Here is a 16,960-nt window from a genome sequence, read left to right as displayed (position 1 = left end):
TTCAAGAAAGAAGGAAAGCCAGGCATCAAAGTCAGTGAGAAAGGAAGAAAGGGACTTATCAGGGGGTCGATAAATGACTGCTACTCGGAGAGGCAGAGGAGCAAATAGACGGATGGAGTGGACTTCAAAGGAAGAAAAACAGTGAGACTGAGGTGGAAGAAGAGGTTGAAATCTACAAGCGGGTGAAAGTAGTAGCCCGACACAACCTCCGCGGCCAACCGGGCGAGGAGTATGGGAGAAAAGATAACCTCCAAGGCATAGGGCCGCGACTGAAGCCGAGTCTTCAGGGTAAAGCCATGTTTCAGTCAGGGCAAACAGGTGGAGAGTACGAGAGATAAAGAGGTCATGGATGTAGGAAAGTTTGTTATAGACAGAGCGGGCATTCCACAGAGCGCAAGAGAAAGACAGGGAAGAAGGGGGGAGGAGAGGAACAGAAATTAGATTGGAGATATCACGATGTGACCTGCACAAATAGGATGAGAGTTGATGTGGAGGACCAGGATTGGGATTAATGTCCCCAGCGGAGAGCAGGAAAAGGAGCAAGAGAGTTCGGAGAAGAGTAGGAGAGGTATAAGGCGAGATGTATTCAGATAGATATATAAAATACATGGTTTCTTTAAACCTCCCCCCATCCAACATCTCTCCTCCTTTGCACACATGTGGCCAGTAACAACCCTTCTCTCTAGCCCCGCCCCCTGGCATCTGGTGCCCGCAGCACTTTAATTTTCGCAGGCAGCCATAATGAATTGCTGAAGCTGCCGGACACCTCTGAGGTACACTGTGGGGGGAGGGGAGAGGGGGTTTAGAGAGGGGCAGATCCCAGGCTGCCAGTGGAGGAGAGGGAAAGAGGTGAGTGAGGCGCCATTGCTGGGTGGGCCACAGCCAAGAATAGGTGAGCCTGTGCCTAACCCATAGCAACACCACTGCACAGTAGGTGACTTTCAGCTGCCTGCATGTTGATCCAGCTTTTCTTTATTGAACTGTAAAGGCATATGCAATAAGGGTGTGCACAGTGATTTTATCAGTTTCTTTCACACATTCATTTAAATACAGGTCTCTTATCTGAAATTCTAAAAACTGAAATTTTTTTCAAGGAGGTCATCTGAACACCAAACATGCCCCCAATGCAATACTTGCTCAACCTAAAAGAGCTGCAGATTCTCCAATGGGTAGCAGTGAAAAGCAGAAAATGAACAGTATTTACCAACCAGCACTGACTAAGTTGTGCAATACTTTCATTAAGCTCCTCAGCTTCCTGACTACCATTGCAAAATATGAGAAATTCTAAAACCAAAAATGTGTTTGGTCCCAGGGATTTCAGATTAGAGATCGTGTACCTGTACAGCCTTCATAATGTGTATTAATTTGTAGATTAATGTGCACTACATTTTTAAGGCACACTAAACAAACCAAAGGCACCTTCATCAATGTACATCCCTAATATACACACAATCCAAGGTCTAGCTGACTCTTTATTGTCTAAACCCAGTGTAACTGCACTGTTTCTTCACTGACATGATGAAAGGAGGATAATTCTAGAGAGCTGAATTAGTGCAAAAGGAAAAAAAAAGAAAAAAGTCCCTATAGGTTGTTTGTTGACCCCTATTTCTGCATTTTCAAGTAAATTGGCACAGCAACCTTACTGCTTTGCTCAGGTTTCTTGGGAAATGAGAAAAACAAAAATTCTAAGTTTCCTGGCAGCAGAAAAGTTCGACTTAATAGCAGACCAAGTTGATAACTCCCCCAACCCCACAATGACAGGATGATAGACAAGGCTGCTGTGTGGAGAAGGTTTGTAGTACCCAACTGGTGGCAGGTGTTCCAAATATACCTGGCACTGTTTCTCCTGTTTATCTGGCCAGAAAAAGTAACGGACATTAATGGTTCAGAACATGGTCATTTATAAAAGGGGTCATAATGCAGGTTCCAAAACTAAACCTTTTCCCTACACTGTTCTGAAGTACCCCCCCCCCCTTCCCCCCTAAAAAAGGATTTACAGTTGGAATACTTTCCATATCAGGAATCTTTTAGGGTTAATAAGATGGGAAGGGCCAAATACAACCTTACCCCTCCCCTAATTATTGAATGAACACAAAATAACATTTTGGGCCCAGTCACTACACTCCCCTCACCCCCAACACAGAATGTGAGAAAAACCTTAGTACATCGTGCTGAAATAGCAAAAACTGTGCATTTTAATTGTTTGGGTTTTTTTTTTAATTATTATATAACTGTCTTTCTTTGCACTTGTAGAGACTTTTGTGATATCTTCAGATCTCTCTTCTCTGCTTTAGTATTTTCTGCTGGCACTGTAACAGCTTTCTCAGTTTTCCAGAAAACAAAAATCAAAAGGTACTTAAATAACTGAGTGATTTATAAACAGAATACATAATGTAGGCAGGAGGAAACTGAAGCTTTCATGGACAAATAAGGCTCACAGACATGATGGCTCATGTGTGCATTCTCTATCCCTAAATTAGGTGGCCCTTCCCCAACAGAGACAATGCAGCCCCCCTCTTCACCATCATCTACTCTGGGTACATAAAGAGCAGTGGAAGGACAGGCACTGTGCCTTTCCACCTCAACAAACTTCCATGATCAAAACTGAGTCAGAGCTTTGGACGTATTTGTGGATGGACGACAATTAATACAGAGTGATGGATTCCTTGGCACCTCCTGAGAAGCCCCATTACTGAACCACAGTCCTGAGTGCCCTCTCCCCAGGGAAGGCAGCTCTAATCCATGGTGCATTAGACTAGCACTCAGCAGCCAAGCTCCAGATCAGGAGCAGTAAACGTTGAATTCAACGAGTAACGCATTCTCTCCTCTCCACTCCCAATGTTTCCTGCCACCAGCTGTCCAATTGGTTATACAAAATTTGGTCCATGTCATCCTGATTTACAACTGTGTCCATTTTTAAAAACTATTCATTTGGTTATAGCATGAACTGTTTTTGGTAAAGAAAACTGCATATTTTTTTTTTCAGGTGGATTTTTCGCTGTCTTCTCCTGTCTTCTGAACACGTGAATATTTTTTGCAGGACGATTTAAAGCAGCCTGGAGGCCAGGTTATGGGCCAGGAGAAAGAGCAAGGTATTATGCCTTGGATATTCTTCTCAAAGAAGTAAAACACGGGGAACCACCAGCAGCGAGCCAGGAAGTTTGACTGTGCAGATGTCTTTAAACTCTGTTTCCAGAAGAGGAAATAAAGCAAAGTTAGACATCAATTATACCAGCAAGTTTGACCATATGGTCAATACACCAAAAAAGGACAAAGAATGTGATATGGATAAACTTATGAGTGTAGTGGGAGCCGCCAACAGATAAATTCAATTACAAATGAAGGACTTGTGCAAGTAGTTATTGGTAGAATGTGTTGTGACAATGTTTAACAGCTACAGCTGGACTGCAGAACATTTTCAAAGAGCCATGCATCATTTTATGTGGGTAAAAATGCTTAACTCATCCAAATCCAGCTGAGTGGAATCTTAGCCTGCTGGAAGTACAAATGTACAATGTGTTTCAAAATAACAGGCACCTTTTATTTTTTTCTCTTTAATAAATAAGTAGCTGGGTGTATAATAATAAACCTTGGCTCAGGCCTATGAAAGAGCTATAAAATGATCATTCAACAAATATGTAGCATGATAAATATTCTATGCAAACCATCTAATAAAGGTACTTCGAAACATCATGTGAACGAATGAAAAGGATAAATGTGAACACCGAGAACGTTATGTTCAAAATCTAATTTGCAAACAAATGCCTATGTTTACTAAGGTGCGCTATAGGCACGTTAATGTTTTAAAAGTGCGTAAATGGTTTACGCGCGTTAAACGCTAACATGCCTATAGAAATGTAAAAGTGCGTAAGCGTTTAACGCGCCTTAACTTTAAAGGTGTGTTAGAAACGCTAATGCATCTTAGTAAACATACCCCAAAAATTGCTGAATTTAAACTATCAGTGCAAATAATTTAAAGTTCACGTTTGAAATGCCTATGTGTGGAGCAGGTCTGCAGAATGTCTTGACTTAATACTGGAGCTTCACCTTGGTAAAAATTACATTGGCGGCATATGTGCTGTGGGGTTGACCACTACTGGGGTGGCATCTGAAATCGCTGGCAATATCGATTTTACAAGTAAGTGTCTTCATTCTACCAAGTAACCATTGTTTTTCAGGAAACATTTTAAGAAACTGTTTCATTCCATAACATTTTGTGTCAGAAATTATGATGTGCTTATATTCCAGTGAAAAACCCATACTGACCAACTGTACATATAAGTACATAAGTATTGTCATACTGGGAAAGACCAAAGGTCCATCAAGCCCAGCATCCTGTTTCCAACAGTGGCCAATCCAGGTCACAAACACCTGGCAAGATCCCCAAAAAGTACAAAACATTTTATACGGCTTATCCCAGAAATAGTGGATTTTCCCCAAGTCCATTTAATAATGGTCTATGGACTTTTCCTTTAGGAAGCCGTCCAAACCTTTTTTAAACTCTGCTAAGTTGACCGCCTTTACCACATTCTCAGGCAACGAATTCCAGAGTTTAATTACACATGACGACGACATAATTACACCGTGGTTTCAAAGATTATTTATCCCACTACATATTTGTTGTATGATGATTTTATAGCTCTATCATAGGTCGATTTCTGAGCCAAGTTGTATTATTGTACACCCAACATTTTTTTTTGTTATATAGAGGAAATAAGAGATACTGTTATTTAAAAACATGGTGCCCTTTCATAACATGCACACATAGAAAAAAAGGTACTTTTATCTACAAGGTTCTCCAATTTGGTGGACTTCAGTTTTGGGGGTAAAGGGTCTTGTATTTATACCTGCTGCGAGACAGGTGGGTCAGCTAACTGCTCATCTGGACATGGATTTTCATCTATTCTCGATCCACTATGATTTTATTTGTTTGTTACATTTATATCCCACATTTTCCCACCTATTTGCAGGCTCAATGTGGCTTACATAGTACCGGAGAGGCATTACAGACTCCAGTGTAAACAAATACAAAGTGATGTTGTGGTAAGATAGAGATCAAGTGGCATAGCCACATTACGGAATCATACAACGGAAGAGTTCTGGCTTTCGCTCTCTACAAAATACAGAAACAGCTGTTGCCAAGGTCTCCAGTCATCTGTTCTTTGATACTCTGTCCTCACTTTTGATTAACTCTTAAATTGGCTCTTCCCAGACATCCAGTTTTGCAGAATCTAGCATTTATGTGTCTAATGACCCAGACTAATCTTATGAACCCATCTACCCGACACATACCCAGAAGACAGTGACATTGCTCCAGACTAAATCTCCCACCTTCCTCCCTTCCACATCACCTATCTTTTACCTACTTATCTCTTTTATTACTGTTATATTTGTTATATTATATTGTTCTTCCCATTACTATGTAAGTCGCATTGAGCCTGCTTTGAGTGGGAAAGCGCGGGATACAAATGTAATAAATAATAATAATAATAAATGCCAGTACTTACAATGGCAGGTTGAAAATCAGCATTTATACCTTCAAAACCACTAGTGATGCTTCTCTTTACTTTTGAACATGCTTGTTTCCTCCAGACATGCCAGCTCTTCCATGTGCATTTTTATTTATTAAAAAATGTTATCTGCAATTGTGGACTATCGTAACCAGCTGAGAAGAATTTGTTTGTATAGTTTAGTTTCTTAATTTGAAATGTTTCTTAAAACTGGTGTATCTTTTCAAAGAATTATCTTTGTATTACTATTTAAAATAATAAATAAAGTATTTTAAAAAATGTATCTGCTCTATCCTATCATTCTAGGTGTTTTATAATAAAGCACACATAATAAAAGTACTTAAAACAAAAATAAAAATCAATTCCATATACAAAATACAGAAATAACAAAAATTAAGCAGCAGTGTAAGGACTTCAACAATGGTTCAACAAGAAGCAAAGGCTTTCTTTATCCTCGTATGTATTTTACAAAAGTCTCCACATCTGGTGGGCCTTTTGTAAAATACTTAGAGAACTGTGCATGCCCTAAATCTGGGATGTCCAAATACCTTCCTGAAAGATCTATGCAAAATTGAGCCTCATATCTCAGAGCTAGTCAGGAGAATGATGATGGGTGATTATCAAGTCATACACTTTGTTGAAGACCTGTCACAAGGGTAGGTCCAATTTAAACTGAATCCTTATCCTATACCATTTTAACTTGTGAAAAATATGCATACAGTTACTTTAGATATAAATCACTCCCAAACCACATTCAGATACTCTAGTAAAGACTTATAATGAAACTCCATCCAGCCCTGAACGTCTTGAAGACCTGGCCCACTACCCCATTTTCTAACTGCAAGCAGGGCAATTTTCAAATGCCATTTACCAGGGTACCAAGTCACTCAAGTAAAAGTGCTGTCTGAAAACTGCCTACCATCCCAACTGAAAGTGTGCACAGGGACTTCAAGCAGCATTTGAAGGAAGCATTCACAATAGAAGGTGACTGAAATTTAGCCAGACTCTATTTCCCAGCTGCATGTTTTGGTCTGGGGGATGACATAGGTTACATTTTCAGACTATGTGCATTGTTTTCCGTGGACGTGCCCAGAGAAAAAGCAAGAGCTAATTTCTGAGTACTTGCAGTGATTTTCAACATGAAAGCCCTTGTGTACATTCTCTTTGACTCTTTGGTGTAACTCTGTGGGTGAAAAGTACCTGTGGACTTTGCCATGATGCCAGTGAGCTAATGAAAGATGGCAACTTCTTCCAAAACTACTTGCGAGCCCAGCTAAGGGCAATATTATTCTCATATTCACTGGTCATCAGGAGTAACAAACTATTTGTGGCTAGAATTACTGTTCAACTGACCAATTTCCTCAAAAAACAAAACAAATATTTTACACCTTAGGTAAGCTGGATTCTCTGCACATTGCTCTATTGAATGCATTCATCTTACCAACCACATCAAAGTAAACCTAGACAATGACTGAGATATTCTCCCTCTCTCCTTGTTGCCTTTGACCTAGTTAATCACTCTATACTCCTCCATGTGCTACATGAACTTTGTATCTCTGGTAGTGTTCTCTCCTATTTCATCAATAGACCGTTTCTGGTTCACTGGTCTCAGCAATCCTCCTCACCTGTGCCCTTGAATTCTGTGTTCCCCAGGGCACAATCTCAGGCCAAATCCTCTTCAATATTTTCTTGCACTGCTTACTTTGTTGCCCCAGTGTCTTGGCTTCACATTTATTTTGTTGTTGACGATACTCAGATCCTCTCTCCCTTACATACACATTCACCTCATTATACCATTCCTTCTAGTTTTTATAAAGTTGCTGAACGATTATCCTTGAATGAGATGAAACTAAATACAGCCAAATGAAGTGCTATTATTTTCTCTTGGTGTTCGTCATCCATAGTTCCATCTATACCTAGTGTCAATGGAGTACAGCTCCCCTTAAGAGATTCATGGAGTTGAAGTTGGTCGAGGACTCAATTTCTAGGCCCAAATCTCTAGTTATTGTCTCCAAGTGCTACTTTGCTTTACAACAAATACATCGTATCTGTTCCATTCTGGACTTTCCCTCTCTTTGTATCCTTATCCTTGCCTTGGTAATCTCCTGCTTAGATTACTGCTACTCCCTTTACCAAGGCATACAGATTACTCAAATAAGAAGATAACAATTGATTCAGAACACAGCTATTAGGCTACTAATCAGCTTGAAACAATTTGGCCATGTTATCCCTCTTTTCAGACTGAGCACTGGCTCCCTCTTGCCTAGAGGATTCCCTTCAAGATACTCACAATCACCCATCAGGTTGTCTATGTCAGCTTACTACTATTCTTATCCAGCCTGCTAATTCCATATTCCCCACAGAGAACACTCTGGTCCTCTTAACACAATTTCCTGACGCTCCCTTTCCACTATCAGATCTGCCTGGACACTTTTGCTTTAGTGTTCTGGCTCCTACCCCTCTGGTATAAATCAACCTTTAGATGTTAGACTTTCAGAGAGGATTTGAATTCTTTAAAAGAGGATTCAGTTCTATTTCTTTCCTCAGGCATAACTAACGCCTCTCCACCTTTCTCTGGCAATCCCAACTGGGCTGGTGGCAATCACGTAATTTGTGTGTAATTCTCTGTTTTTCTTCCTCCCATATCTTTATGTTTTAGAATTGATATACTGGCCTTTTGTCCTTTCCTTTGTTCTTTATTAGTCTCTGGTCATGTTCATGACCATGTAACATTTCCTTCCTTTTGTTGTCTGTTGGTCCCTGCCTATGTTAATGAGTATTTTTCATTTCCTGGTTTCCTTATTTCTATTATTATGTAAACCACATCAATGTCCCTTACTGTGCGTAACCCTAGTAGCGCTCTAGAAATGTTAAGTAGTAGTAGTAGTATGTGGTAAATCAAATGAACATGAAACATAATAAATGTTTATTATTTTCCGCCCTCTGATTTTCTGTAGTGAAGGGTTCTCAACCCTGTCCTCAGCACATACCTAGCTAGTCAGGTTTTTGGGACAATATCTTGTGCATATTTATTGTGGGTATCCCAAAAACCTGACTGGCTGGGTGTGCCCCGAAAACTGGGTTGAGAATCCCTGCTGTACTGAGTCCTTTCCATATAAAAGCATAGTTGGGCAAATAAGCATTAATTCAAACAAGACAGATACTCAACAGCAATAGGTTATTTCTTCCTGTATCTCTCTATGCACAAGCAAAAGCTATGGATACAGTGTTAACTTTTCACCTTCTCGTTTGCCATGGCATGGTACCACCAGAAGAGCCTCGTAGTGATATAATATGCGATGACTACATCCACAGTGTAGTGTTCATGTGCCAGCAGGATGCAAACCACCCCGACAGCGCTCAGCAGCCAGCAAATCAGATGATACCACCAGAAGTGGCGAGGGGAATCTACGAAAGAGCAATCAGAAAAAGAGTTAGGATTAGATCGAGACCAGCGTCAGCGATCACATCTGAAGTGGTGACAAAATATACAAGGCAGGAACAAGGGAGGTAGTGCTTTTCAACTGTACCCTAGAAAAACTGACCTCATCAGATCAAAGTTGTTTCAACAGAGTAAATGCCGAGTGCAGGATTGGCCACTGCGTTAAGGGTGCACTAATGAGTTAGTGTGTGTTAAGTGCCATGAAGCCCATAGGTAATACAATGGACTGTGCGGCACACAGTGTGTGATAACCATTAGCGCACCTTAGTAAAAGGACCCCTTAGTTTGGTACTGATAAGAAAGTTACATGTCTGCAAATGGATTCAATTAATGCTGTTCTAAGTCAAGTTGAAAAGTGCTAAAGAAAGAGTGAGTTATGCACACAAACAAACAATATGTGGCAGTATACGTTTGGGAAGCTTGCCAGGTGCCCTTGGCCTGGATTGGCCGCTGTCGTGGACAGGATGCTGGGCTCGATGGACCCTTGGTCTTTTCCCAGTATGGCATTACTTATGTACTTATGTACTTATATATGTATATGCAATTCAGAAACCTGGAACAACTTGGGGAGAGGAAATTGACCTTAACCATAATGGGCTTGTTCTGCCCCCTCATAAACCAATCTAGGCTGAAGCCCAGGAAAAATATAGGAAAGGATAAAAGCAAGTCGTTAGGCAAAGAAGAAAACCTAGTCCTAGGAAGGATCATAAGGTGAGGTGGACGGAGTTCTTCCAGAATGCCGTAGCACCTGCCAAACAGGTGGAATAGAGATGGAGCTTTGGACTCAGGTTTTAAATGATCGACACTGTTAACTCCTAAGAACCGGTTTATGTTCATAGCTGGCTTGACAGGTTTTAAAAGTGGGAGGCCAACAGGACAGAAAACCAGCTATGGTAACTGCCAACCATCGGCCACTCCCAGACAGGGGAAATGTGATACAGACATTTACATTCTTGAAAGATGTTAAGGAACAAACAACCTTTTCCAAAAATGGAGAAGTTACAGAACTAGAGGACATGAAATGAAGCTGCAGGGGGTAAACTTATATCTCCCCTCAACCATCTCTTTTTCAAGCTGAAGAGCCCTAACCTCTTTAGCCTTTAGACTTCAATATCCCTAGGGATAACTCATACTCAGATCCACCGACCACAACCCGGCTAATTTCTCAAACTTAAGTGTTTGAATTGTATTGTATTGATATATGTCTGTGTGTTAATAAATTAAGGACGCAGTTTGTAAATTTTCAGAGTGCAATTTTATTTGATATGTAAGGAACAGCACTCTGCATGTAAGAATTATTCCCCTTGCATACTGGATTGTGAAGAACTAAGGCCAGGACCAGGCGGACTTTTATGGTCTGTGTCCATGTTTTTTTGTTTTTTTAAATGTTTTTATTAAGGTGCAGGGCACACAATATTCCAACACAACATATAAATGTCCAGTACATTAGCAATATCAGAGCAAAGAATACAGTTCCAAAATCTGATCTTACAACATATATCAAAATCATAGCTCCACACAAGCTGGCATCAATTGCAATCTCTGGAACTTCGCATACCACTTTACGTAAACATAGGCATAAGACAAATAGTAATGCATGAAGCCCGCCTACCTAGCTTTTTGTTTATATCCTCTGCACACATTCATCTCTCCCTCCCCCCCTAACCCTACCCCCTCCCCACCCACTCCTGGAGAAAGCGGAGGCCCAGAATGCAGCACCACGTAAAGCTGCCACAAGGATCCATATGCCTGTCCTCTCTGTCCAGAGGACTTACTGCGTTCCTTTTCCCATCGGGCCATCTGTGTCATTCTTACCAGCCAATGATTTACAGCCGGTGGCTCTTCAAGGATCCAATTCGCCAGTATAGTTTTCCTAGCCAACATTAGCGCCACACATACAAAACGCACCTGAGAATGAGACATACCCTGCTCACTTAATTGAGACTCATCTCCCAATAATAGTATCCTATAGGACCAGTCAACTCGAACTGCCAATATGCGCTCTAACGTTTCCAACACCTTACTCCAAAAAATACCTAGATTAATACACTCCAAGAAGGTATAAACAAGTGTGCCTACTCTATGTTTACATCGCACACAGGATGGGCTGGAGTAGGCTTTGACAGCAACTCCAGTAGTTGGAACATGAAGACAGTGCCAGGTGGACTTTTACAGTCTATATCCCAGAAATACTAAAGAAAGATCAGGTACAAGTATTTTATATCACATACATTGTTGGTTTAATCATGAATTGATAATGAATGTGACCGGCTGGACAAACTGGATGGACTGTTCAGGTGTTTATCTGCCATCATCTACTATGTTACTAACTTCACCTAATGTCCTGTTTAAACTGTTGTAACTTCTTATATATTGGCCTCTGGAAAAGTCACTGTATAGATTTCAAGAAGGCAATTCTAAAATCTAATGTTTATGTTATATTATTGCAAAGAGCATCTCAAACAAAGTAGCAGGAATTGTCAAATATGTATTTTTAAATTTGTGTTTAGAATTGTACATATGGTCACAAGAGGGCGCTCAAGATTTGTTGGAGCACAGATCTGGGCCTCAGAGGATGCTAGCCCAGCTTACACCATCTCAATTGGAATGCAAACACTGAGGAAAATGGCTTTGAACGCCGTATTTATTAATTTATATTCTGCCTAAATACTAGGCGGATCACAATAAAACATCCTAGTGGTTAGAGTGGTGGACTTTGGTCCTGGGGAACTGGGTTCGATTCCCACTGCAGGCACAGGCAGCTCCTTGTGACTCTGGGCAAGTCACTTAACCCTCCATTGCCCCAGGTACAAATAAGTACCTGTATATAATATGTAAGCCGCATCGAACCTGCTATGAGTGGGAAAGCACAGGGTACAAATGTAAGAAAAAGAAAAAAAATGAACATAAGACAAAAAGTAAACTGCAATCACATGAACCTTATTCAAACATAACATCACTTTGTATTTGCTTCTCTACCGGAGTTGGCGAACGCCATTACGGTATTATATAAGCCACATTGCGCCTGCAAATAGGTGGGAAAACGTGGGATACAAAAGCAACAAATAATAAATAACAACTTTTAAATAAACAAAAATATGCTTCTCTTCAGTTTACGCTAACAGAGGTGAACAGGACTCCTCTGTATCATTGCAATTCTCAAAGAGTTCTCTCATTGGTCCTACTACATGCCTCTGATTCTCACAACCTTCCCCACCTCTCCCCCAAGCTGGACCATTCTTCAAGCTTCGCCAGATCCCTCCACATGCTATCCATGCCCTCCTATTGCAAAGTTTGGTATCGTGTGCAAAGAGACAAACCTTACCAGATAGTCCTTCCAAAATATCACTCACAAAGATGTTAAAAAGAGCCGGCCCAAGAACCGATCCCTGTGGTACACCACTGATAACATCCTCTTCCTTGGAGCTAACTATATTTACCACTACCCTCTGTCTCCTTCCACCTTTTAAATCCAGCCAGTCACTTTAGTGTCCATACCAAGATTATTTGCTTTTCAAATATTTTTCACTTCTAGCCTTCTTTTCCCTGGGGAACCCTACCCCTTCCAGGCTTTTCCCTATTTGGCTGCTAGCTCTAGAAGACCTGCCCCCTTTCTCCCCACCTTTCGAGCCTTTAGTTACTTAAGGTGGACAAAGCTTTCTCTTGCTCTTGATGCTCGCTCTTCCAGTTAAGTGAACAATCAAGTGGTGGTGGTGGGTGGGGGGAAACACTAGCTGCCAAGCTTCTGCTGCTAAATCCTGCAGTGCCTCCCTGTTAATATTTCTCCTGAGCTTATCCTGATTTCTCTCTCCTTCCTAGCAGCAGGTACTGCTGCTAATTACTCCCAGCTGTGAAAGGTCTCACTACCTAGCCCCTCTCTAAAGCTTCCTCAGTCATCTCTTCTGAAGCTCAATGCCTTATGGGAAATGTAGTTCTCCACATGTAAATAACCTCTACTCCCACCTTCTAGAGGTCTAAGGTGGCTACTATTTCACTATGCTTGTTCATTACTCTTATTTCCCGACAAGCAGAGCTTGTTTGCTTGTCACAGTATTGATTTATAATTGGAATGCATTGCCAGGATGGACATTTTTTAGGCTGCCTGTAAATCTTAAACCCTGAATGTTTCCAGCTATAGGTGTGTCATATTTTACTAAGCTCACAATGATAAATAAACTTCCCAAAACCTATTTGTCTTGTCTGTCTTGACTAGATTGTAAGTTCCATGGAGAGGAGACCTGCTTTTATGCGTTATCTGTATAGTACAGCTGATGTCTGTAGCAGTACAATGGAAATAGTAGTCGGTAGGAAACATCTCTAAGTGATCAGCTAAACCTAAAGTCACTGACCTAGTTGTTCACATGGCAGCCAGTAGCATCCGAAAAGAAACCAGACAGCAAAAACAAAACCAAAACAACCTAGAACTGTTACATTTCAAGTGCAGTTAGCATCTTTTAAAAGCCATGCAATACAATGCATACAACCCCACAAGCATCAACACCCCAGATCACACCCTCCCTATCTCAGACAGCCTGAAAACCCTCGGTGTCATACTGGACCACAACCTAACACTAGAAAGCGAAGCGAAATCTACAATGAAGAAAATGTTCCACTCAATGTGGAAACTCAAACGACTGAAACCATTCTTCCCAAGGGAAAAATTTCGCAACCTGATACAATCAATGGTACTAAGTCATGTCAACTACTGTAATGGAATTTATGCGGGATGTAAAGAACAAATCCTAAAGAAACTTCAGACCGCTCAAAACACGGCAGCCAGGTTTATGTTTGGAAAAATGCAATTTGAAAGCACAAACCCCTCCGTGAAAAACTACACTGGCTCCCTATCAAAGAACGTATTGCTTTCAAAATTTGCACCCTAGTTCATAAAATAATCTTTGGTGAAGGCCCGAGATACATGACAGACCTCATAGACCTGCCAACCAGAAACATATCTGAATCATCACGAACATATCTACATCTCCACTTCCCAAGTTGCAAAGTACTTAAATACAAATCAACTTACGCATCCGGTTTCTCCTTTATAAGCACACAACTGTGGAACGTACTACCGAAAGCCGTGAAAACTACACATGGCCATTTAAACTTCCGGAAATCACTAAAAACTAACTTGTTCCAAAAGCTCAGAGTTGGTGTTAGGGTTTGCAGATCATTGTGGAGGAATGGTGAGCCCTGTCCAGCATGCATTTGCATGCTAGCAGGTTCTCCATTCCCTCCAACAGAAACACCCCCACAGGAACCCCAATGTCCCCTCCCAAGTTTCTTCCTTATATGGTGGTGATGCACTGAGCAGGGCTGGGCGTTGCATTTTTCAAGTGCTACTCCCTCCTCCAGCACTAAAGGTACAGGGGGGTGGGGAACAGGGCCGCTAGACCAACAGGTTGGAAGGCTTGGTTTGTGGCCCACTGGGCCACCAGGGCTTTTTTTTTTGGGGGGGGGGGGATGTGAGGGATGGAGATCCACTGGATCTCCAGCTCCCCCTTGAACTTGTGTCGGGGAGACTGGAGGTCCGCTGGACCTTGAACTCCCATGTCGCTGGCATGGGTGGGGGCTCAATGGTGGCACTAGGCCACCAGGGCCTTGCTGTTTAAGGGGATCCTGGTGGTCCCATGGACCTCCAGCCCATGTGTTTCACAAGTCTGGGCTTTTGACAGCCCAGACCTGTCAAACAAGTGAAGGAGGATGCGCTCAGGCACAATCCTCCTGCACGTTACCCTATGACCAGAGATAATATCGCACATAAATTTGCATGCTATTATCTCTGATCATAGGGGCAATAAAATCCCACGCTGTTCCAGTGCTATTTTTAGAGCATTGTTTGGAACAGTGTGGGGTTTTTGATCATCTGGGAATGACTGTTTATGGAACAGGCTAATTTAACTGAATAAAAACACAACTTCGTTAAAGGTATATACAATGGTGTTGTGTTGATCACCTGGAAAATGTAAGGGTTTTAGGGGAACGGATGGAGAGAACAGCAAGGGAAAGGAGGAGGAAATTCTCCCTCCAGCTAAAGTGGGGGGGGGGGGGGGGGGGGGGGGGAGGGGAGGAGGAGGCAGTACTCAGCAAATTTTGCCCGAGAAGCTTGAATTTCAATTTGTGCTAGTGCTATTTCAATAATGTATTTAAAACTTACATTCCTTGATAAACAGGTAGGTGAGTGTGAGCACAACAGTATGACCGCTGAAGAGGAAGTCTCCACATAAGATGTGTGACCCAGTTATGGACAAACCTCCACCAGTTATCAGTCTGAGGATCCTCTGCACTTTTGCTTGAGAATCTCCATTGAGCTGAAAGCAGAAGACAGATATTAGAAAACATTAAAGAAATGAAGTGATACTTTTGGCAAGAAACAATACAATAAATCAGGCTGATTAAAAAGGAAAATGTAATCTAATTTCGACACTTATAATTCGCTTTGCCAGAAAACCCAGTGTAAGCTGGATCACAATATAAAATGATGATCATTACAAAACATAAGAAACCAAAGAAAGTAACTATATAAAAAGACTAATATCATCATCAACCTAAAACACATTATAATAACCAATATTAAATATGAATAACAACTGAAAACCAACAGTTATTAATGTTGTGACTTAAAATTGGAACATACGCAAAGAAAATAAAAAACCAAGCATCGTAAAAACTAATTAGCAGACAACTGCTTAAAAACCCCCAACAGTCACTATTTAAAAAAAATGCCAGCCATGGTGTTTAAGTAATTCACACTATTCCATGGTGCACGTGTCTAGAATACTAGCACTTACACAGGTAAATATACACCTGTGCGCACAACTACTGGCTGACCACTCGGCGCTATTCTATAAATGATGCGTGTAAACAACTTAGCACATAAATCTAAGGGGGATTCACAAGGGAGCAGCATAAGCAGACAAAGTTGATGTTACATGTTCATGTCTAAATGCTGGAGATATGTGCATAGGAGGGAGAAATTCTATAAATGGTACTGAAATTCAGCGTTGGAAAAAATCGTCGCTAAGTGCGATTCTATAAAAGGCACACGTCCCTTTACAGAATCGCGCTTCGCGCCGATTCCCGCACCTGACTTTAGGAACCAGACTTACGCTTGCTGAAACCTTGTGTAAATGTGGGTGCCCAAGTTAGGTGCACTGAGGCAGTATGTTCTGTAACAACATGAGTAATGTTTCGGAATGCACTGATACACCCATGCCCCTCCCATGGCCATGTCTAACTTTATGGGAGAAGAAGGATCCCCTCCTGGATAATTTGGCAGAGCTCTTGAAACAATTTCGGCTCATCTTTGAGGAACCCGGGAAGCCCTCTTCGGCGGCGACTCAGCTGTTGAACCTACATCAGGGGCGATTCTCTCTGGGCGAGTACGCCATCCAGTTTCGGACCTTGGCCGTGGAGCTAGGTTGGGATAACCCAAGCCTGACTGCGGTATTCTGGCATGGGGTCTCGGCCAACATTAAGGACGAACTCACAGGCCGGGAGCTGCCCTCAGATCTGAACGACCTCATCAGTCTCTGCACCCAGGTGGACATCCGGTTCAGGGAGCGGGCCTGTGAACGTCGCGCTGGTCAGCAGGTTGCAGGGGCTAACTCGAGGAGCTCGCACAAGAGCCCTGCTTCCCCGTCGCTGGGTGTGCCCGATGGGTCTGAACCTATGCAGGTTGACCGGGCGGCCCAGGAGAGACAGCGGAGACGCTCTAAGGGGTTGTGCCTGCATTGTGGAGTGAAGAGGCACTTTGTCCGTGAGTGCCCGAAGAGAAAGAAGTCGGGAAACCAGCAGCCCTGATACCGGCTAGGGAGACCGGGTCAGGGCCAAAGTCCGTCTCCCCTTGGATGCAGGTTTTGGTGCCAGTTCTACTGGCGATTAAGGATACCCCTTGTTTTGAGGCGCTAGTTGACTCGGGGGCGGGAGGCAACTTTATCAGCGCGGACCTGGTGTGGGTTCATCAAATTCCTACGATGGAGTTACCTCAGTCCATCACTGTCTCAGG

The 16,960-nt window shown here is 42.1% G+C and overlaps 1 protein-coding gene across 8 annotated transcripts in view; it reads right to left on the bottom strand.

The window, feature by feature from the left end:
* Positions 1-824: 824 nt before the first annotated feature.
* Positions 825-16,960, bottom strand: part of SGMS2 (sphingomyelin synthase 2) — a 186,406-nt gene continuing 170,270 nt past the window's right edge. For all 8 annotated transcript variants that reach the window (XM_030190784.1, XM_030190785.1, XM_030190781.1 and 5 more), the window contains 3 exons: positions 15,110-15,263; positions 8,752-8,918; positions 825-3,186 (listed from right to left, as the gene is read on the bottom strand). In XM_030190784.1, coding sequence (XP_030046644.1) covers positions 2,983-3,186; positions 8,752-8,918; positions 15,110-15,263 — 525 coding nt within the window. In that variant the 3' untranslated portion in view covers positions 825-2,982. The remainder of the gene's footprint in view (positions 3,187-8,751; positions 8,919-15,109; positions 15,264-16,960) is intronic.

Source organism: Microcaecilia unicolor, chromosome 2, assembly GCF_901765095.1.
Source record: "Microcaecilia unicolor chromosome 2, aMicUni1.1, whole genome shotgun sequence".
Taxonomy (NCBI): Eukaryota; Metazoa; Chordata; class Amphibia; order Gymnophiona; family Siphonopidae; genus Microcaecilia; species Microcaecilia unicolor.
This window is presented reverse-complemented; position numbering and strand designations above follow the sequence as displayed.